This window comes from Acipenser ruthenus, chromosome 11 (assembly GCF_902713425.1).
Source record: "Acipenser ruthenus chromosome 11, fAciRut3.2 maternal haplotype, whole genome shotgun sequence".
NCBI lineage: Eukaryota > Metazoa > Chordata > Actinopteri > Acipenseriformes > Acipenseridae > Acipenser > Acipenser ruthenus.
The window spans coordinates 43099453-43122568 of record NC_081199.1 but is presented as its reverse complement, the minus strand read 5'-3'; the positions used below and the strand labels follow the sequence as shown (position 1 = coordinate 43122568).

The window sequence follows — 23116 nt, the reverse complement described above, 5'->3', positions numbered from 1 at the left end:
ATGATTTTTAAATGCATTAATTATTATTTGTATTTATTTTGTATTATTATGAAGTGCTTATTAATTTTACTTTAATTGGAGACTGTGCTAGGCAGGCTCTTCTACATCCAAGACGACAGAAGTGACCAGGGATTTTACACAAGGGACCGTTTCAAAAGGGATGATACCCAGCTCTGACCTGCTAAGCCAGGGGTGTCCAATCACGGGTCCTGGATGGCCATTCTACTCCAGGTTCAGCGGGTAAAATGAGATCAAAATGGAAGGCCAAGCTTTAACCACCCCTGTTGTAAGCTCTCAGCTATGCTAAATACAATTAAATAGAAAAACATTTTCCCCAAACCTGGTTCAGACCTAGCTGGAGTTTGGCCAGAAGCACTTAGTATTAAGCGTGATGATCTTGGGTTAAAATCTAAATTAAAATCACCCTGGAGATCATTAACCAAAGCTTGTATCTTGGTCCTTACATCATGCTGGTAAACAATTCATTTTAGTCGCTACAGTATCGCTACCAACTCCAGATTACCTGCTAATTTTAAAACCTTAATACTAGTGCTAGAATACTGGACAACTTTATTAAAAGAAAACTCGATACAGTCCAGTACTGCACACTGGCAGCTGCTGGGCCAGCCATCCTTTTCATCCTCTTTATTGTACAGATCAGGCCCAGATGTTGACTGTGCTCTTCTATTAGTGTTCTTCCTTTCTCTCTGCCTCAGTCTAATTTGCTTTCTTTTTAAACGATTTTCCTTATCAGAAACGGAGAGGTAGCAGCAGTGCACACAGAGCACACAGAAGCCGCTCTCAATAGATCAATATTATCCATCTCATTGTGCTGAGGCACTGGAAGAGAAGAAAGCTTCTCTGTCAAACCTCTACCTCCATCGCCAACCCCCATATGGAACAAGGCATTTGAATTTTAATGGCACATTTTTTTTTATTTGTCCCTCGTAGAGTGGAAATGGGAGCATACACTTCACTGACATGGGAGAAAAAAAAAAAAAAAAAAGCCAAGCTGAATAGCGCTTTCTCTCATACTACAAAAGCATGTGCTTTTGTGAGATGAGTCTGAATTTCTCATATGGGGAACATTTCAAAATGTCATCTATAGTCCACGTAATATTAGCAATGGTGATTTTTTGTAGTGTGTGGAATTAGAGGGCTGCTGCAATAAGATTTACAATAATACTGGATTAGTGCATTAACGAAACAAGAATAAACAACAAGGGGCTAACAACGTGCAACAATTATCACTAATATAAGGGTGGATTAGCATCTCAGTCAAATGCATTAACAGACAGGAGGCAGGGAAGAAAGGCTACTCCGCAGCTAAAAGCTGCGTTGGTAATGAATTGCATTCTGCATAAAGGACTAAAACACTTGAAGGAAAAAGAAGATGACAATTTTGGCAAGGAATGGCAGCCAATTAAGACAGCTCTTTAATTTGAACTTACAGTTGTTTTTAAAACAGAACTAGAATATAGGGCACAGCATGCATCTATTACTTTTAAAATTCAGCCTAAGCGCCCCCCCCCCCCCCCCCGTTTTCTTCAATCAAATATAATAGCCTAACCCATTGAGACGGTTTCATTTATTTCCTTACTTATACAGCTCTGGCTAGATGTTTTTTTTATTTGTATTTTTTTTTTATTACAAAACCATTTGAAATCAGAACACGAGTCAATATTGAATCCTACTGTAACATAAAAATATGCTCAAATATTTGTATTAGCATTGAAAACGGGTAAGCGCCTGTCATCTTTGTGTTCAGCATTGAGTTCTCTTCCAGATTCGCCAGTACGTGATTCATAGTCGTTTCCATTACAGGTAAATATGGCTGGGAAAAAAGGCTTCAGTTCTTGTGGCCAGGCTCAGTTAGCCGTGGGCAGATAGACAAATCAATACAGAAAGACACCCCCACTGCATTGGCAATGGCAAAGAGCATCTCTTCTTCAGGGCCAGGGAAACTGACTTGTGGCTCTTTCAGCCCATTCCTATCCAGGACAGGGTTCCAAAGCACTGTTTCAACTACCCAGGTCTTACAGTGGTGACCTGAACCTTGTGGTTCAATGAATCAACGAAGAGCCTTGTTGGAACAAGGTCATGTGTTGCAGCTGACTGGAACACGTGTGTTCTGCTGGTCCACAGCAGGGGCAGGCAGCTCCAGCCCTACCAGTCTACAGGCCTGTTCGTAATTGTTTAATTGAACCGATTCAACCTCGGTTCAGGTCCGAAAGTAGTACATCATTCAATTGTACCTATTAAACCTGCAGTAGATTGGGCTCTGGGACTGTCATGCTCACTCCAGGGTTGCCCCTCTAGGGCCTGTAGGTTTAGTATTAGGAGTTGCTCTTTCCGCTATAGGGATGAACAGTTTTTTTTTTTTAATAGGAGTCAGATTGCTGGATTAAATCTGCATTTTTTTGGCAATGTCGTACTGTAGCTATAATATTCATGGCGCTGCCATATTTTGTATTTCATCCAGGCCGAGGTGCAAGACTAGTGTGTTTCAAACCCTGGCTAAGTCACATGGAAGCTTAGTTTCAGAGGTTGCAGTGCAGGCCTAATAAAATGTGTGCCTAAATACATGTGCACATGGCGTGCTACCACAAGTCTGTTTAGGGTTTTCCTCGTGGCATGTTTACAGGAGTTTACTGGAAAAGTGCAAACATAATTAAACTCGCTCTCACCGCTGGGGATTTGTCCAAAACATGGTTTAGGACATGCTGTGCCATCTCGCCGACTCATTGTGGAAGCCATCCATGTTGCGTTTTACCTGAGATAGCTTTCAACCTCTTTTCAATGCAATTACCAAGCCCTTTGAAGATGGTGAGATGAACAAATTGAATTCAGGTTAAAGTAATTGTGACTAATTAATTTTCTCTCTTGACACTTTGAAGCTTGCCACCTCCTGGCTCTGTTACTGTATACACACACACACACACACACACACACACACACACACTCTCTTACATCAAGGATCATGTGTATTAAAGTATTGTTATTTGCTGACAGCACATCTGATCTTTTTTTTCAGGTATATGGAAATTCCCTGAACAGTACACATTCTTGTAGTTTTGATCACAGGATTATTTTAAGTACAAGAGCCTTCTAAGTATGTGTGTGTTTTTTTTTTTTTTTTTTAATTACTATCTTGGCAAGTTAGTAGAGTTAGCTGGTCATTTTGATATCCTACACCAATTTAGCTTAAACCCTAATTATATTTTACAGAACCAGCATTGGAAAATAATAAAACCATTTGAAATATTACACCAAAAAGGCAAACCCTCCAACCTAAGACAATGATGAATGATTTAACCCTGAGAGTGAACTGTGATTATTTACATCACTGTTTTAAAGCACCTGCTTGTATACTTAACAGAATCGCACATTCACAAAAAGCTGTTAGACGAGATATTTCAGGGTAATGCAGGGGATTCCAAGCTCATCAAGCTGTGTTGCTTTAAATGTTTCCCCGTCTGTAAATTGAATTCATGTTGAATCAAAACCTATTATTTGTAGTATAAAGATAATAATAATGGGGTTTGCTGCATCTAACTCTAAGTGTGTATTTTTTTTGTAAATACAATTGATTAACACACACGTAGTGCTGACCTTTACGACTTGCTGTGCTCCTAAAGGCAGTACAAGAACACATTTCCATATGATGAATAGAAATCCTTATCTGTGTCCTGAAAATAATAAATTGTTCCAAAAAACAACAACAACAACAACAAAAAACATGCCGTTAAATAAAATACTTGCTGTAAAAATAAGATAAGAAAAAAACATTTCACCAAATACCCGCTCTTCAGGAATTCTGTTAATCTGAAAAAAGACGCCACGTTCCTTAAAATATGGTCCCCAGTAAAGGCACTACCGCGTGGAGTGCAGGGTGAGTCATGCGATCAGGAGCTTGCGGGTCCGAATCCTGGTTTTGGCTAGGGGACCTTTGCAAAGTGGGGTCTGTTTTATGAACCTAAATAAGACAAACACACCCTAGTAAAGTGTTCTCTCTCGCTCGTTCTAATATTTAAGAGTGATGGAAATGTCCTTAATAGCAGAATTAAACTGGCTTTAACCTTTTAATTGCCTTGACGTCGAACAAGGTTAGAAAGAAAAATAATTCTTGGTATATTGCTGCTAGTCTCTATATATTCTTTACTAAGTCAATACAAGTTTGTTTTCAGCATGACACGCTGACATTAAAGATTTTGGGGAAGGCTGTGACAAATCATATTGCACTGAAGACTGAGACATGCAGTGGAAACAGTTTGAGGGCAATGTAAAACAAAATCGTGGTTCCTGATAGAACTCAGACAGGCCAGGAATTCACCTACAACACTGCCTGTCAATGCCTTGCTACTGGAAGTCCAGTAGCAAGGACTATTTAAGAGATTAGAGCTTCTTAATTATCCTGTGCTGTCCACCCACCTAGGAGGATGACATCATGCCTGCACAATCATAAATGTTTTTTGTTGTTGTTTTTTGTATAAAGTGTCTTTAAAATAAACACTTAAAGATAATTCAACCTTTTTTTTTTGTTGTTTCCTAAATATGTGCTAATTGCTGAGGTTTGGCAAGCATTACTGCTTTGAATCAGTCTGCTGTTTGGCTGTCTGTTATGTTGCACAGACTCGTTAGTGGTACGCAGGGCAAGGCCATTCAGACGATATACACACGCAGTACGTGGAATTCTCTTTGAATGCTAGTGAAGTGCATCACATGCTGGCCAGACAATCAGAAACTCACAGTGTTTTTTAACAGGCATTTAAACAAAAAGGTGAATGGCAGTTAGTGGGAGTTGTGCGTTATTTCTCAGGAATGCTTTTATTTGGGATTTTATAGTGAATGTGTTTTTTTTGTTATGCTGTCAAGCACACATACTTTCACTGATGATTGTACCCATCATGCAGCAGTGGTTGATCAATATAAACTGCTTTAAGAACAATTACAAGGACAGTTCAAGTGTTTAAACAACTGTGCTGTCAAATCAGGACAGGCTGGCACCTGACCAGGGGAACTGGCAGTGGGTGGCCATGAATAAATCTGCCAGTCTCCAACGATTTTCTTTTTTACTTGTTTTTGCTTAAAGTTAATGAGAACTAGTGTCTTCAAGGAAGCCGATTTTAATAGATGATTTAATGAGCAGCACTTGAGGACTAAAATAAATAATCTGCCCTTTGTTCTGATCATCTCATTTGATAAATAATCTGCCCTTTGTTCTGATCATCTCATTTGATAAATAATCTGCCCTTTGTTCTGATCATCTCATTTGATAAATAATCTGCCCTTTGTTCTGATCATCTCATTTGATAAATAATCTGCCCTTTATTCTGATCATCTCATTTGATAAATAATCTGCCCTTTGTTCTGATCATCTCATTTGATAAATAATCTGCCCTTTGTTCTGATCATCTCATTTGATAAATAATCTGCCCTTTGTTCTGATCATCTCATTTGATAAATAATCTGCCCTTTGTTCTGATCATCTCATTTGATAAATAATCTGCCCTTTGTTCTGATCATCTCATTTGATAAATAATCTGCCCTTTGTTCTGCTCCTCTCATTTGATAAATAATCTGCCCTTTGTTCTGATCATCTCATTTGATAAATAATCTGCCCTTTGTTCTGATCATCTCATTTGATAAATAATCTGCCCTTTGTTCTGATCATCTCATTTGATAAATAATCTGCCCTTTGTTCTGATCATCTCATTTGATAAATAATCTGCCCTTTGTTCTGATCATCTCATTTGATAAATAATCTGCCCTTTGTTCTGATCATCTCATTTGATAAATAATCTGCCCTTTGTTCTGATCATCTCATTTGATAAATAATCTGCCCTTTATTCTGATCATCTCATTTGATAAATAATCTGCCCTTTGTTCTGATCATCTCATTTGATAAATAATCTGCCCTTTGTTCTGCTCATCTCATTTCTTTTCAGGTTGACACTTGGAATATGTTAGATGCTAAATGGGAGGCTAGTCACCTCCATGTATCTCATGTTAGCATTCAGGCCACAGCAGAAGCAACAGAAGCCATTTCTGTCTGAGGACTGTCCGGTGAATTTGTATTCTCCTTGTCTCAGTCTCAGCATGTCCATAGAAGCCATTCATAAAGTCAGAGCTACTTTATGTTAGTGTGCTTCTGGGGAGGGGAGCAGCGCTTCACTTGGCACAGCTATAAAACAGTGGTGTTACAGTAGGATTGAGATGAGGTCCAAATACTGGCTTCAACATTGGCATTCCCCTTGTGTTTGCATCCTGCATTGAAAGTCATTCGCTGTAATAAGCACAGGCATATTTTATTAGCCAAGTCTCAGCTATGATTAATGTACAAACATTTTAGGATTTTCTGGAATTAATGAGTTTCAGTTTGGCCCATAGCAGAAGCAGAATTAAGGTGATTGATTTTTTCCAGATATTTAGTTGCAATTATACTGCAAAAAATTACAGTTAGCACTACAAAAAGGTATAACATATTAGGAATTTTCTTAGTGCAATGCAGATGGCTGCAAAAACACATTATGACTTGTTCCTTTGGATTGATTGCTTGTGTAATAGTACTGGAAGTAGTAATCAAGCATTGAATCCTTGTGTGTGTGTGTGTGTGTTTGTTTCTTCTTTCTTTCAGCTTTTCCAAACATTGTGAAGAAGGGATACCTGGAGCAAAGGGAAGGTGTGGGCAGCCGCTGGAGCAGCTGTTACATCGAGCTGTCCCCATGCGAGCTGCGCATCTATAGCCTGGACAGCAGCGGGAACCAGCAGCTCTGCACTGCGTACTCCCTGTCCCACTGCCACAGCGTCGTGGCCACCGACAACCAGGATGCCAAAATAGTGGACGCCGTCTTCTTCAACAACACCCGGCTCCAGCTTCGAGCCCAGTCCCAGTGGGAAGCTCTCGACTGGGAGCAGAGGCTTTTGGAACGAATCTCAGCAGTGCGGCCAGCTCCACAGGAGGATAAACCCACCACCCAGGCTCCCCGGCAGCTCAGCAGGCCCACGGCCCTACCCCTGTTCACACAGCACTGCCAGGATGTCTTGAAGACCGGGGTGCTGTATCAGCTGACGAACCAGAACAACTGGCAGGCCTTCACCTTTGTGCTGAGTAAGAGCCACCTTGTGGCCTTCCCCACGGAGGGGAGAGGGCCTGTGTCAGACCCCCTCTTCCGTTATAACATTGGGACCTGCGTGGCGGTGCAGCGGGACGTGAGCGGTGGCTGCGTCTCCCGGTTCCAGGTCATCTTCCCTGAGGAGGGGCTGTGTCTCCGAGCGGAGAGCGAGAACAAGACCCTGGACTGGGCAGAAGCCATCAGAGTGGCTGCAGCGTTGCAGAAGGCTTCTGGGCAGCCCTCTCATGTCACCCTCCGGGGGAAGCCTGCCAAGAACCCACAGAGGAGCAAGAGGCAGTCTGTGACCACCAGCTTCCTAGGCATCCTCACCACCCTCGCTGTGGAGAAGGGACTCACAGCCCAGAGCTTCAGGTGTGCAGGTGAAGTTTCTTTTTTTTCTCTTTTTTTTTTTTTTTAATAATTTAGTTGACAAATATAAATTGGCCTTTTTTAAACTGGGCTTGAGTTACTTCTTAGGAATACTTTAGGGACCTGTTCAGTCAGTGTATTTGTATGTTTGCAAGTTAAAGTGCCATACTGTATGGTAATATCCTAATGCCTTTCCCAGACCACCGTAGAGATTTTTTTTTTTTAAATGTAGGTGAAATTATATATTTAGTTACAATTGTTTGCCTATTAGGCACTGTTTCAGGACGGGTAAAAAAATGGCAGCTCTCCCCCCCCCCCCCCCCCCAGCTGAATTTACAGATTACACCTCGGAGGCACTGTGGTACTGGTCCTGCCTTGGGTCATCTCGATACCTGCTTTGGTACCTCTAAACCTCAGCTGGGAACGTTTGGATCTTAAATACAGAGTTTTAAATACAATCGGGTTACAGTAAACAGTAACAAAATACCCTTTCTTGAAGACTTCAGAGAAATTACTTTAAATGATCTATTTTACTATTCAGTTATTCTTTAAAATGATGATGATGATGGCTAGCAGGCCTTTGTACATTGTAACTAAGTTATAATGAAGTTAAAGACCACCCTGGTTTTTATATCAACTACAGGTGTGACAGAGCCTTGTTTTGTACAAATGGACAAACCGTATTGTTTGACCTGCAGTATTTGAAATGAGGGCTCAGAAGCACTAATCCTCTCTGTGGTTGTCCCACAAGAAAGAGAAGGGTTGTTTTTCATGCCCCTCCTAGTTTAATTCAATCTATCAGTCTCAACAGAGCAGAGTGGCAATTAGTCTGGGTCCCTCCTGTGCACCTTCTTTTCTTTGTTCAGGTACTAAATAGACTCATTTGCAGCACTCAATACCAAAAAACTTTTGAAAAAATAACCTTCAGAATACTAGAAGGCTATCCACCACAAAGGAGTGTTTCTTTATTTGAATCTGCTTGTAACAATGCTCTGCAGCTACAGAATGGGCCTCAAAATGCAAAGTGGTGTGCTAATTGCTACCTGTGAATTATTGTGTGTGCCTACAATGGGGTGCAGAGAGAGTCACGGGGCAGCTCTACCACGTTGGGGTGCAGAGAGCGTCACGGGGCAGCTCTACCGCGTTGGGGTGCAGAGAGAGTCACGGGGCAGCACTACTGTGTTGGGGTGCAGAGAGAGTCACGGGGCAGCACTACTGTGTTGGGGTGCAGAGAGAGTCAAGGGGCAGCACTACTGTGTTGGGGTGCAGAGAGAGTCACGGGGCAGCTCTACCGCGTTGGGGTGCAGAGAGAGTCACGGGGCAGCTCTACTGTGTTGGGGTGCAGAGAGAGTCACGGGGCAGCTCTACCGCGCTGGGGTGCAGAGAGAATCACGGGGCAGCTCTACTGTGTTGGGGTGCAGAGAGAGTCACGGGGCAGCTCTACCGTGCTGGGGTGCAGAGAGTCACGGGACAGCTCTACCGCGTTGCAGTCCGATTACATTTTTAAGTTTCACTGACTGCTGGCTTCTGGTAAGGGCAGTAATTAGTGGGTTAGGTTACTTATTAAATGTCTTGGAAGTAAATGGAACCTTTCCTTGTGAAGTTCTTTCCCAGCTGATTTTAAGTAAACTCTTTGGACAGCAAAAAAAAGCTGTGAATGTGCATAAGCTTTATATGTGTGGTGTTTGTTTTTATCTGGACACCTTTGTGTGCTGCTGGAGAAGACTTCCCTCACTCATTCTTACACACACACACCCACCGGAAGAGTGCAGACTGTCACAGCTGCCCTTCTGTGAGCACCACATGAAAGACAACTGCACAAAATAGTCATTATTATTCATATTCGAACAGAACACTTTGTTTTGCTGATTGCAAGTCTCTGATTAGCAGCGTGTTTCCAGTATTGAATTCCGTCAGAATGTATTTCTTAATAGTCAGTCTTGTAAGTGGATAGCTACCAGGGCCCACTGTGAGCCCCCAACAGTGCACTGGGATTTAGTGTGGCAATATATCATACAGTACGTATATCAAACATATACACAGGGATAGAAATAAGACTCCCATTGCATAGCAGCTTCACCCATTCCAGGTTTTACTACAAGCTTGATTAGCCACAGTGTGTATAGGTAACAAGCACAGGTGTGTCTTATTAAACTTACAGTATTTATGAATATAGTTATGGATATAGTGAACTAATATTAAGGTATCAGGCCCACTTGTAAAAAAACAAACACCCACACACACTATCCTACCGGGATTTAACTTGGTGACTTAACATTTTTTTACTGTTTTGTAAAAGCACATTTTCATGAGCTGTATAATTTATAATATGTATTTATGCATTGATATCAATCTGTGTTTTTTTAATTTATTTATGCTTTTTTTAAAAAAAATTAAATTGCAACACATTGAGTTGATTTTTTGACTTGTGTTTTTAGAAGTAGTCGGTCCATTTGAAAGAGAAAGCTAACCTTCCCAATTCAGTATCCTTACACAGACACAAGAACAACAACAACTAAAAAAAAAACTTCACAATCCTCCCTGCTTGTTTTTCCCCAGTTTTCTGCCCCAATAAGACTTTGAAGTTCACAGCACAGCCTCCCGCCCCTCCGATTCCAGGGATCTGTTGGAAAGTTCTTTTGACTGCATTTAAATGTCAATCAATTAGCCTGGGAGGGGTGGGGGGCAATGGGCAGCCCCGTTGTATTAAAGTTTAATCACTTTCTACTAAATAAATAGAGGCGCCCTCCAAGGAGCTGTCAGGGGGATTAGGAGAGGAGAGGAGAGGAAAAAAGGGAGAAGCAGAAAAAGAAAAAGAAAAAGAAAAGTTTGCCAGGCTGGGCAGGACAATGGGCGGTTATTACTGTAGCTTTCCCGTCTGTTTCTTTGCAGTTCAGGCTTTGATTGAACAACCCCCCCCCCCCCCCTCTGCCTGACACTCTCCGGCCCCAATTTGTCAGTCTTCACAATGGAGGGATTTGTACCTTGTATGTGTGTTCTAGTGGGTACAGCCCCGGCTGCATTAGCTTCCCATTCAGAGGGGGACCCGGCGTGGCCTTAATTACTGGACTTAACACTAAATGGCTGAGGAATTTAGATGCACAAAAAAAACACAACTTCAAAAATAAAAAAAACCCTGACCCCATCACCTCCACCCCCTCCACCTGTCCATCTAAAAAAACACAGTTACAGTCTACATTTCTTTCTTTCTTTCTTTCTTTCTTTCTTTCTTTCTTTCTTTCTTTCTTTATTCCTTTTAGTTTGGAAGGAAGGATAACCCAGTTCTGGTGGTTAATGTCCTGTGGCAGCTGGTCTAAGTGTGTGGCAAGATCCTGATTATATTACCTGCAGCAGCTCCTACAGGTTTCCCTTTCAGTCCTCAAGATCCTGATTATATTACCTGCAGCAGCTCCTACAGGTTTCCCTTTCAGTCCTTGAGGTCCTGATTATATTACCTGCAGCAGCTCCTACAGGTTTCCCTTTCAGTCCTCAAGGTCCTGATTATAGTACCTGCAGCAGCTTCTACAGGTTTCCCTTTCAGTCCTCAAGATCCCATCTTATCTGATGTTAACACATGGTGTTAGAACTTCACGGGACTCCTAGCTCCCAGTCTGAAGTAGTGTAGACATATATGCCCTGTTCTCATGTATACTGTAAAGGAGTTTTATTCTTCAGCTTGTTTCAAAGTCTCAATTGAATTGGTTCCATTTAGTTTGTGTTTTGCAATCCTAGGCTATGCACAATATAACATTTCAACTGGAGGTGGTAAGGGAGCACACTGGGTCTGTTTAATCAATGTGAGGTATTGCATTGATTAAATCATTCAAATAAAACCAACACCTCTAACAGTATGTGTTTGTGTCTTTAAACTTGAAGTACATCTTCAGGATTGTTCCCAATATAATATTTAAACAATGTAAGATCCTGTACAGATCAATTGAATAGACCTCACTGACAAGTACTTGGAAAACGGGACTTGTGCAATACCAAAACCCACCCAGTGCTCGCAGAGAAAGTCAAAACAACAGCAGCTGGAAAGATATCCACCTGGTATATAATATATATATAATAATATCATTTGAACCCATTTTTATCAATATTCAGCCACGAGGGGGCCTGAATCCTTCCACTTAAACACAGATACCAGTATTGCTGTATATAAATAGAACTAGCATGGTAAGGCAGACCCAAAATCACTGTTTGATTTGACTTTACAGAATTCTACAGCTATCGCTGTATTTTACATAGTCACGCTTACAGCATCGCATCCAGGCCAAAATGCTCTTACCTAGTTGTTCTGGTCTGTGCTTTAGCAGCCAATAATACCGTACTGGAAGCTGTGGTTCTCCGGGACCAGTCACTGCCTAGGCTTTTGTTTTCTGCTCAGCCGCTCATCCAAGTGTTTGGTTTGTTAGGACAAGATCCATTTCGCTTTCATTTCATCAGAAATGAATTCTCAGATTAAAGGAGGCTGATGAAGTTCACAGCCTTCTGTTTTTGTTTTGCCTGGTAAGTGAGGTTCCATTCAGGCTCCGATAATACAGCATGTAGTTAGTTATTACAATGCGGAGCCTGAATCCTCTCTGGTGTCTAGGTGGATCCTAGAGGGACACACCCACTCCCATACATTCCCATACCTGCCTCCCCATCGGTGTTAAAACCCTCACGCATGGATTCACACTGGTGGAACTTGATGGCAGGTACTCTTACGAGTGCCTGACACTTGCCATAAACTGTAAGTAAATAGTGAACGTCTATCTGATACTTGTGCTGTTTAAAAACCAGGAATAGGCTCTGCTTTCAGAAGGATTGGGCTTATCTGACGTATCACTGTAAAAAAGACAAAAAAAAAGGGTTTGGGCTTTGTTTCCGTTGTATACGGTAGCTAAAATTTATAAGTTTTAAAATGATATTAATGGTCTGTCCCCGCAGTTTGTGAGGAAGGAGGTGTTTGAAAATGTGTAATAATTGGTTATGTCAACCTGAAAAAGAGTTTTCCCAGATGAGATGGAATTTAATTTGGCCACTCCAACAGGGTTTTGTTCTTTTTTAAAAAATAGACACCTTTTATATTTAGTTCAGGGGGTGGGGGGGGGGGGGGGGGGGGGATTACGTTTTGGGGTTTGAGATTCACGCTCAAGAGCATAAACAACACACGGGGACTTGAAAAGATACAGTGAATGTACCCACATCAATGGCATCTTGAACCTGCTGGTTCCAAAGGGGTTTGGGCAGGGAGCAGAGTCCCTCCCTCCACGGTGGAGAGCCAGGGATGGAGGGAAGGTTCAGGATCAAAGGTGCGGAAGGCCCCCTCGCTCTCAGTACAAACAGCTTCATTAGTGTGCGCTTCTCACCGCACAGCACTTTCAATGGAAACTTCAAAGGAGCCAGCTCGCTTTATAAGGTTTTTTTTGTTCTATCTGTGTAAATAAATTGTCGGTTTAAAGCAATGCAGATAATACATCTTGAGAAAGCATAACTGTTCATTCGTTTATTCATTCCCAAGTGTTGATGGTGTGTACCCCACCCGCTGCTTCACATGGATGGCCTTAGAAGTTATTGTTCTTCATTCTTATACAGTAAGACTCTCTCTGGTCTTTTTTTATTTTTTTCTTAATTGAGATGAATTAAGTGCTCATGAAAGGTGCTTGATTAATGGCTATTCCTTTAATTATCCATTGACCAGGTACAGCACACAAGCAGTGGGAGCTTTCCCACACTGCCCCTCCAATGCAGTTCAGCGGTCATTCCCATCAAGCACTAGGCCTGCCTGCGAGAATGCACTTAGTAAAAGCAGTGTCTGTGATGTGGTGGACGCATGCATGTGCTGGACAGTGGCGCAGATTTGACACAAGATAAAAATGAATGGCAGTCAGTGCTGATATTGTTTCAGCCTCTGTGTGTGTGTGTGTGTGTGTGTTTGTGGGTTGTATGCAATTACATCTGAATGGAATATATGTACAGTATGTTAGTGGCCAGTTTTTAGAGCCTTTGTAAAACAGAAAAGACGGGCTGGTGCTCCTGATTGTGTGCTGAGGTTCTGTGCTGGTTTTGTGCTGCGGGCTCCCGTTGGATTGCACAGCATCCATCTGCTGTCTGCTTCCCAGAAATGAGAACGCTGTGGCTTTCAACCGCTGTGCCCTCCTATTCCCTAGTGGGCTTCCTACAGTAGCGTCTGAAGAGCAGAGAGCAAGCAAAGGAAGACTGAATCCATGCACAGCGGTGTGAGAGTACTGGAAGGACACCTGCACTTCTAGAAAGGCAGTCATTAAACCGTAATACTGTCTCCTACTGTCATGATGGTGTATGTTCCAATTGGGTCGTATCCTTTAAATCCTATATCCCCCTCCCATTAAAAAACAGCATAGAAACCAAGCTGTCCTGTATGTGTAGATTTCTTGTGGTTTTAATTGTCAAACATGTTGCTGTGTAAATTACAGGGCAAAACTGACACACAACATTAAGTGCAGGTTGTCTATCCATGGCATTGAAGGAGCCTGTATAATTTGATAATGGCTACAGCAGTTCAGGCATCACCACAGGCCTTTTTATATCTCAGGCTGGGCCGAGGAGAGTAACCAACTCCTGTTTCTTGGATACAAATCGAATGATTGCACACAGTTTAAATCTGCCACAGTGTAGTTTAACTCAGAAGTGCTTTAGACATGTTCATTTTGTAGAAGTTTGTTTGATTTGATGAGCAAGGCAATGCTCCTTTTCAGTTGGGAGTTTCTTGCCACATCTAGCACTGCAGTTTATTTAAACCAATTCTACGTCCATTTGCAATCACAGTTTCCTGCGTAGCTCTATTTTTAGATTCCCTGTGAAAGTAGAAACCATACATGGTATACTCAGTGCACGATCTATACATGTTCTTTTATACAATATAAAGTAATGTACACAACATTCAGGCCTTATGTTTGGTTGGACGTGTATTTGTAAGCACAATTATGTGTTTATCAACTGGTTCATTTAATGATATCCTACCGATGATTTGGTGGTCCAGTCCTACAGTTGTATTGATGTCTTTGTATACAGAGTTGTCTGCCTTTGGAGTGTTCCAGCACTTTGTTCATTTGTAGTTGACAGAGCCGTTCTGCCTGATCCACAAAGCTAGTCGGAAGCTCCCCAGACGTTGAGAGTCCAGTACACTACCTCTCCTTCAATCAGCGTTCAATCACCTGGGCTTTGTAGTCTTAAAAACACGGTAACCAGGGAAACAGACGCAGTGTTTCCTCTGGTCTTTCTTTTTGTGCTGTATTTGTACTTGCTGCGGTGTGTCAGCCAAAAGAAGGCAGGGTTATTATTATTTTTTAATTTTCTTTTAAAGATTTTTCGCTCGTCCTTTACGCAGTGAGTTTGTTTTTTGTGTTTATACAGCAGAGCCCCTTTCAGGTCTAGAAGCAGTGAAGGGGGTGGGGGGGGGGGAGACGTTTAAAGAACCCAGAGCATGATGTTCTTATGAAAACCTGTGCACGGAACGGAGAGGGAGAGGAGCACGGGAAAGGACTGAAATGTACTTAAGCATCTAGCAATTTGTATTTAATTGTGTTTGCATGTGCACCCTTTAGCCAAAAGAAACAAACACCCCCACTGAATCCCTTTCAAATCGTATCTGAGAGCAATCACATGAGACTTTCTCATTCAAAAGCTATTTTGTTCTAACCCTGTCTCTGATACAATACTGGTATGTACATAAGCCTCATAATAAACTGCACTCTATTCTAGCTATATCTCCTGTAAGATTCTGCTGTTCTCTACCCTGAGTATAGGCTCATTAGAAGTCTATTTCTGGAGAGTGGCTGTCATGTTCTACCACTGACATCCAGCCTGTGATCTAATGCTCCCTCTGAGACAGGACTCTGGAGTGCCATTTACCATCACCACCCAGGCTCTCTATTCCAGTCGTGTAGTAAAAGGCCACCACTCTCATTGTAAGGCTTTCAGCTGTTTGTTTTTTTCAGTGGCACTTAGCTGCCATTATACTGCTCCTTCTTCCTACTCTAAAATTGTCATCATCAGTATTATTCCAGATTTATTAATTTGAAAAAAAAAAATAACTTGTCCTGAAAGAACAGCTACATCACATTGGATTTTTATGGCAAGTGCAATTTACACAGTGGCATGAACAGTCGCACTGTACAATGAGTAATACTGGGACTGGTTATGTCTGATTCCGCTGGATCAAGACGTGTCAGGGTTTGCACCCATGGGATCATGTAGTTTAAAGATGACTTTCAGTCGCTTCTTTCACAGATCTACTTCTTCTGTTTGCTCTCTCTTTCTGCACCATTTTACTGCATCCGGAATAGGAAGATTAGTACATGTTACAGTCACTGTGATGGATGGCAGCATTAGAGTATTTGAATGATGTATGGCAAAGCATATTAACAAACATGGCAAGCCAGAGTTAACTATGGTAAATGCATAGTATAACCATGGGAAAAGCTTGCAAAAATAGCACGGTAAACTTTTATCAGGGAAGGTCTATCATGAGGAACCCCGGTTTTGTTTTCTAGGTTGCCAGAGGCCCGTGGGGCTCTCTCGTGGAAGAGCCAAGGTGTGTTGCTACAGCGGCTTGTATTACTGTCAGAGCTGCCACGAAGACGACGTCTTTCTCATCCCTGCCAGGCTCGTCCACAACTGGGACACCAGAAAGCACAAGGTAACAGGAGAGTCCAAACTCCACGACTTCCCGCAGCAGCAGTTGATGCAGAAGTACCACCTGTTTAAATACCTATTGCCTTTACACACACAGACACACACACACGCGCACACACACGCACACATGTTTGTTTATAGTGTTTATGAGGACTTTGCATTGAATCTCACTATATTTTTATTTAATATTCCTAACTCCAGGTCAAACAAAACTCCACACAGGGTGAAAGTCAACAACAAACAAAATATTTGGGCACTTTTAGTTTGTTTTAAAAAACAATAATGACTGTTTAATATCTGTTTAAACACTACAAAGACTTAGCCTGTGTCCTCATAAGGTAGGTTTTGTCAGACTTTCTTTCCTTGTGGAGAATTTTTTGACCCCGCAAGCACTATAAACCTGCCCACACACACACACACACACAATAATTATGTGGGATTACATTTAACCATGTCTTTCACCCAAGAAGTGCGGCGGATTAGTGTGTTTTCTTTGAATATGCTCTTGATTATCATTTTTTTTAAATGTTCAGGGTAAAAGGAGTGTGCATTAGTAACAAAAGCAGCAGCAATATGATACTGTAAACTGGATCACTGAAATATTCACAGAATGATACTGTGGATATAGTGATAGTTTTGTCTGGAGTGCAATATACTATATTGGCTACTCTTAGTTACAGTTACACTTTGGGTGATTTTGCGAATTCCCTGGCTTTATTTTGTTTTTTGTACCTCTCCCTTTGTGCTGCCGCCGGCTGTTTGTTGCCGTGCCCCACTCCCCTGTTTCCAGCGGCTCCTTTTTGATGTCTGGGCTTTGTAACCCTCCCACTCAGCATCACAGACGTGTGTGTGTGTATGTGTGTGTTTTTCTGCGCAGCGCTCAGGTCCTCAGTTCATCACAGAGCTGGATTTTGTCATTGAATTTGTCATAGCGAGGGGCAGGAGCAGCAGACTGAAGTGGAGAGGGCAAGGGAGCGGAGCTGTGTGAGATCAGAGTGACCCCCCCCAAGATTCCATGTGGATTTTTAAAAACTACAGTGACACAAGCTGGCATGCGCTTGTAAATGCTAATTATTTTTGGTCTTGATGTTCTGAAATCTTAGTTGGGTTATTCTCAGCTGTCTACATCTAAAGGAGGGATTTTTTAAATGTGTAAAATATAAATGAATGCATGTGTGCCTGCCTGCCTGTTTTCCTAGCAGACAGTGCATATCTCTCCCTCTCTTGTCTGTCTGTCAGTTTCTTTCTTTCCTCATGCATTTCATTTTTAGACCGCTCTGTGTCGACGTGTGTTTCCCCTCCCGGCCCCCCAGCCCTGCTGTGATTCAGTGACAGTCTCAATGTAAACACCAAGCCTTTCATGTAGGCTGCGGCCATGCTGCACTGGGGCTCCACAGGCTGGGGCTTGCTCAGCCAGTCAGAGGGAGCAGAATCTTTTTGAAACCTTGCTGACAGTTTTAAGGGATTTCAAGGGCTTACACATGCAGGCAAAATCAGTTTGTTTTATGCATGTTCAGCTTGTCTGATTTTATTATAAACCCTTGAAGTTGCTTGTAGCTGGGTGAGACTGTGTTTGCTTTAGAACAGCTCTTGCTTGTTCAGAATGTGCAGTTCAGAGGTTATAGAGGAGCAGCGGGAGCCGCATCACCCTCACTGATGTGCTTTATTACGCCATGCTTTGGATTCTACTGGAGAAACAGAGAAGGAGGAAAAACAGTAACGAGAGAGTTGCATCAACTTGCAATCGAGTCGCGCAAAAAATAATCTGCCGTTTGAAGCGTCGGTAAATTTAATCCAACTATTGAACTGTTGTTAAATTGTAGCCAATCTGTTTCCATTGCACAACAAATCAGACAGACTTAAAGGGTACATAAGGACCTTTTTATTTTATTGTGTTACATGTTCCCATGTGTTGCTACAACTATTTACGTAAGGTGTGTGTATTGTTTAAATATTTATTTTAATTTTATTTTTTTTTACATTCTGACCACTTTTTTAAACTTTTAAATTGCATTCCCTGCATCAAGATGGCTTCACATGTAACCGCATGGACCTCTCAGAACTACATTTCCCATCATCCTCCTGCTCACTGGTAAATCCATCTCAGTTACATATGTAAACAGAAACACATGGGAATATGTAACTTAATAAAATAAAAAGGTCATTATGTACCCTTTAACTTTTAGGTATTTAAATTATTTGCCATGCCAAATAAAATAAAAAAACACCCATCTTTACTATTGTCTTTGGATTGTAGTTGTGTTCTCCTCCAGCTACGTGACTATGCCTTTTCTGTTATCTATCTATCTATCCATCTCCCTCACTGACAGCTGCAGGTAGTGTTCACACATTACACGAAACTGTCCACACAATCAAAACCCTTTCGCTGTGCAAACAGGATGGAAAACGGTGTTATATATAGCCAAGTACAGGACTGGCATTAAGTAGTTTGGCTTGAGGTATATTCACTTATGCTGTGGTTTCGATACAGAGTGCTGAAGTTTGGTACTGGCACAGAACAAACCATGGAGAGCACAGAGAATCAATAAAATGCTCTGTTGAAGCCTATGGAAATAAGACTCCCATTGCATAGTGTTTTGATGCATTCCTGGTTTTTCTGGGAGTTTAATAAGACACACCTAAACTTGTTACCTATAAACTGTGGCTAATCAGACTTGTAGTAAAATCTGAAATGGGTGAAAGTGCTATGCCATAGGAGTCTTATTTCCATCCCTGCTGTATGCCGTTGACTCTCCCGAATCCAAACTGATCGTAATCTGCAGCATACAAAAATGCCTTGTCTGGATGTAGCTTTATGTGTGTGATACACATATTTAGTCAAAAATCAGTAATAACCTTTTGGATACAAAATGCAGAGACTGCTGGAAGTGTTTGAAACACTTGCCATAAGATTTTAATAGTGAGGTTTTCTACAGTTGCTATCAGCATACATTAATTACAGCATGGTTCAGATTATTGGTCAGTTCAGACCATCGGACCAACAGTGCAAAGGGGTGATTAAACAATGATGATACATGTTAATCTCATGGCTGTAAGCTGTACATTGTGAGAATCCAGCTGGGTGCATTGACTGCTCTTCACTTGCAGGTGTCCAAGCAGGCCAAGGAGTTCCTGGAGTTTGTGTTGGAGGAGCCCCTGATCGATATCCAGCTGCAGAACCCCTGCCTGTATGCTCACGTGGACTCGCTGGCGGCTGCCCTGCGCCTCAGACAGCAGCTCAAGTCCCTCCGAGCGTATCTGTTCAGCTGCAGGGCTGGCGTGGCTGAGGACCTTCGAAGGAGGTAAAGGGCTCTCCGTTCACCCTGGGATCACACTGGTGACCTACAGTGTTATATAACTAACAGCTAAATGCGACTTACCGTAACATCTGTCATTTAGGGGTTGTGAAGTTACAGCTGGAGTACTTTCAATGATAAACAGAAGTACTATAATCTTTATGTGTAATTTATTTTTTGAATATAGCCGTGGGTAATTGAAATCCGTGTAAAAGCTATTGTCTGCCAGTTTGTCGTTCGACTTTAGAGATGTTTGTGTCATTTCAGGTTGTTTGCTGATGAGCTTGTGCTCTATAAAAACAAAGTAATGTAAACCATGAATGTGCTCTTGTGAGAACAAGTCTGCAATGCCTGGCAATAGCTTAATTATGTTTGGGAAATATTTGTGTAGCTCTGTGCAACTGTTGCTACATATCTGTTGTGGCATATCAGGTAGCACAGTTTGAGTAAAGTTGTCTGTCCTGTACCACTCTCACAGTAAAGTCCCCTGTCCTATACCGCTCTCACAGTAAAGTCCCCTGTCCTATACCACTCTCACAGTAAAGTCCCCTGTCCTGTACCACTCTCACAGTAAAGTCCCCTGTCCTATACCACTCTCACAGTAAAGTCCCCTGTCCTGTACCACTCTCACAGTAAAGTCCCCTGTCCTGTACCACTCTCACAGTCTTCAGTGATGGAAGAGTTAATGAACGATTGTACCCTAGCTACAGTACTTTATGGTGCTGCTGTTAATTGCATGCTATGAGGAAATACAGCTCATCAACAGCTGTAAACAAATCATTTCTCACTGCAGGGTGGCAGGGAGATGTAAATACTCCCATGAAACTTATATCCGGCTGGTCGTCCTGTCTGCTGGCAATGCATCCTCATTACCAGAAACCTATGGGGTAGGAGGGCAGCACGAGAAATGCGCTCAAATAAAACAGTATCATTGGGGTTTGTCTTAAAGTGGTGATGAAATCCAAAAACCCTCTGATGAATGTTTTTTTTTTTTTTATGTATAGTATGGGATTGGAGCTTCTTCTTTAAATACTCATTAGCTCTCAGAAAAGGTTTGATTGCAGGAAGGACCCATTGTACAGTGTGATAGAGCTGTCTTATCACACGCTAGCTTAGGGTTATTGCGTCTGAAGTAAGTTTCAATAAAACAGCTTCTTACTCCCAGCGTTTCAGAATTGGCACGAAAGTCTTCCAATGCCATCCAGTGCATGACGAAAGAAGGGTCTGGTCCCTAAAATATTCCCCCTTTAATAAACTAGTGCAGTAGTAAATTTACTCAGCTTGATTTTTCCTAATCACTGCAGAGTGTATTTGTCCTTTGATTAAAAAGAGGGTCACTAAGCGAGGTCAGTGTTATTCTAAACTACACACTGTCACTGTTAATGTATCTCTCGTGGGGGATTGAAGCCAGCCTGATTAATCACAGCTGCTCCCAGCTCCTGCAGAGAGACTCTGAGGAGGCTGCTTTATTACGGAAACGTACCACTCTGTACTGTTGACAGGTACTTCAGCATTTAGTTATTGGGTTAAAGTGTTACAGGACCCCCTGCAGTGCTCACAAGAAATGCATTGCTTTACCTTTGCTGTGTTGTCTGTATCCTATAGATCATTCTCGTATTAGTGTCAACGTGCGTCAAGATCAGACTCCCTCCTGCAGCAATGCTGGATTTCTGTTCCCACTCATTTCAATCAGAGCACCAGCATTGTTGCAGGAGGGAGCATGATCTGGATACACAGCGGTACTCCTAAGAGAAATTCTCTTTCTCCTGGAGAATGCTGATTTATGATCCATGATGTGTGTTATAACCAGGATTATGATGAGAAAAAAAAAAATGTATATATATATATATATAATTAGCTCAAAGACCCAGCTGCTCTATATATATACATACCTATATATATATATATATATATATATATATATATATACATCCCTCAGGTATATAAAGACTTTCAAGCTGCAACTTACATAGTGATCCAACAAAGCAACCATGAAGACCAAGGAGTTTTCGAAACAAGTCAGGGATAAAGTGGTAGAGAGGCACAGAGCATGAGAAGGACACAAGAACATTTCAAAGGTTCTGATTATCCCTCTCAGCACAGTGAAGTCCATCATTAAGAAGTGGAAGATGCATCATACCACCCAGACACTACCAGATCAGGTCGCCCTCCCAAACTGAGCAGCTGGGCAAGCAGGAAACTGGTTTGTGATGTCACTCTTAAGCCAACAATGACCTTGAGAAATCTGCAAAGTTCTGTGTCTGAGATGGGAGTCAGTGTTCACACATCAACAATAAGCCAGTTCCTACACAAAGCTGGCCTGTATGGACGGGTGGCAAGAAAGAAGCCATTACTCAAAAAGCCTCATCTTAAAGCACGTATGGTTTGCGAAAAAGCATGTAGATGATACTGCAGACATGTGGAAAAAGAGTTTGTGGTCAGACGAGACAAAAATTGAACTTTTCGGTCTAAATTCCAAGCATTATGTCTGGAGCAAGCCCAACACTGCACATAACCCAGTCAACACCATCCCAACTGTCAAGCATGGTTGTGGCAGCATCATGTTATGGGGATGCTTCTCTTCAGCAGGACTGGGAAGCTTGTCAGGATAGAGGGGAGAATGGATGGTGCAAAGTACAGGCAAATCCTTGAGGAAAACCTGTTCGAGTCAGCCAAGACTCTGAAACTGGGGAGGAAATTCACATTTCAGCAGGACAATGACCCGAAGCACAAAGCCAAAGCCACACTGAGTGGCCCAGTCAAAGTCCTGACTTGAATCCAATCGAAAATTTATGGCAAGACTTGAAGATTGCAGTTCATTGACGATCCCCAACAAACTTATCAGAACTGGAGCAATTTTCCTGTGAAGAATGGGCAAAAATGTCACCATCCTACTGTGCAAAGCTAGTAGAGAACTATCCAAAAACACTCATAGCAGTAATTGCTGCAAAAGGTACTTCTACCAAGTACTGACTTAAGGGTCTGAATACTTATGCAACCAGTAAATTTCATTTTGTACATTTTCTTTGCAAGTTTTGCTGACATTTAACCTCCTCCTCATATAACAGTGTTCAGTTTAACCACTACATCTTTGAATAAAAAAAGTTTGTTTGAAAAACTACATACATTATTTGTAATTCACCAAAATGTGACATTATTGGTACAGGGTGAATACTTCTGCAAACGACTGTATATACCGGTATGTACTCTGCTTGACTAAGAGGTATATTTTGTTCCAGTAGACCAAATGCTTAGGTTGAGCAGAAGGCTTATTTACTAGCCTTACACCTTTTGGATACCCCCCAAAAAATAAAGTTACTGGAACCATGTGGAAATTAGGAGGCTGTGTGGTCCAGTGGTTAAAGAAAAGGGCTTGTAACCAGGAGGTCCCGGTTCAAATCCCACCTCAGCCACTGACTCATTGTGTGACCCTGAGCAAGTCACTTAACCTTCTTGTGCTCCGTCTTTCGGGTGAGACGTAATTGTAAGTGACACTGCAGCTGATGCATAGTTCACACACACTCTAGTCTCTGTAAGTCGCCTTGGATAAAGGCATCTGCTAAATAAACACATTATTATTATTTAACCAGATAGTTGAACGGCATTTCATATCATGGATTATACTGGCTCTTCACATTTTTCCACTGACTGCTTTGTTAAACCCTCAGTGCAGCT

General features: G+C 41.8%; 1 protein-coding gene across 3 annotated transcripts in view; it reads left to right on the top strand.

The window, feature by feature from the left end:
* The window catches only part of LOC117427124 (pleckstrin homology domain-containing family M member 3-like), a 48478-nt gene that overhangs the window by 5105 nt on the left and 20257 nt on the right, over positions 1 to 23116 (top strand). For all 3 annotated transcript variants that reach the window (XM_059034061.1, XM_034045517.3, XM_034045518.3), the window contains exons 3-5: positions 6638 to 7495; positions 16004 to 16149; positions 19254 to 19447. In XM_059034061.1, the coding sequence (XP_058890044.1) occupies positions 6638 to 7495; positions 16004 to 16149; positions 19254 to 19447 (1198 nt within the window). The remainder of the gene's footprint in view (positions 1 to 6637; positions 7496 to 16003; positions 16150 to 19253; positions 19448 to 23116) is intronic.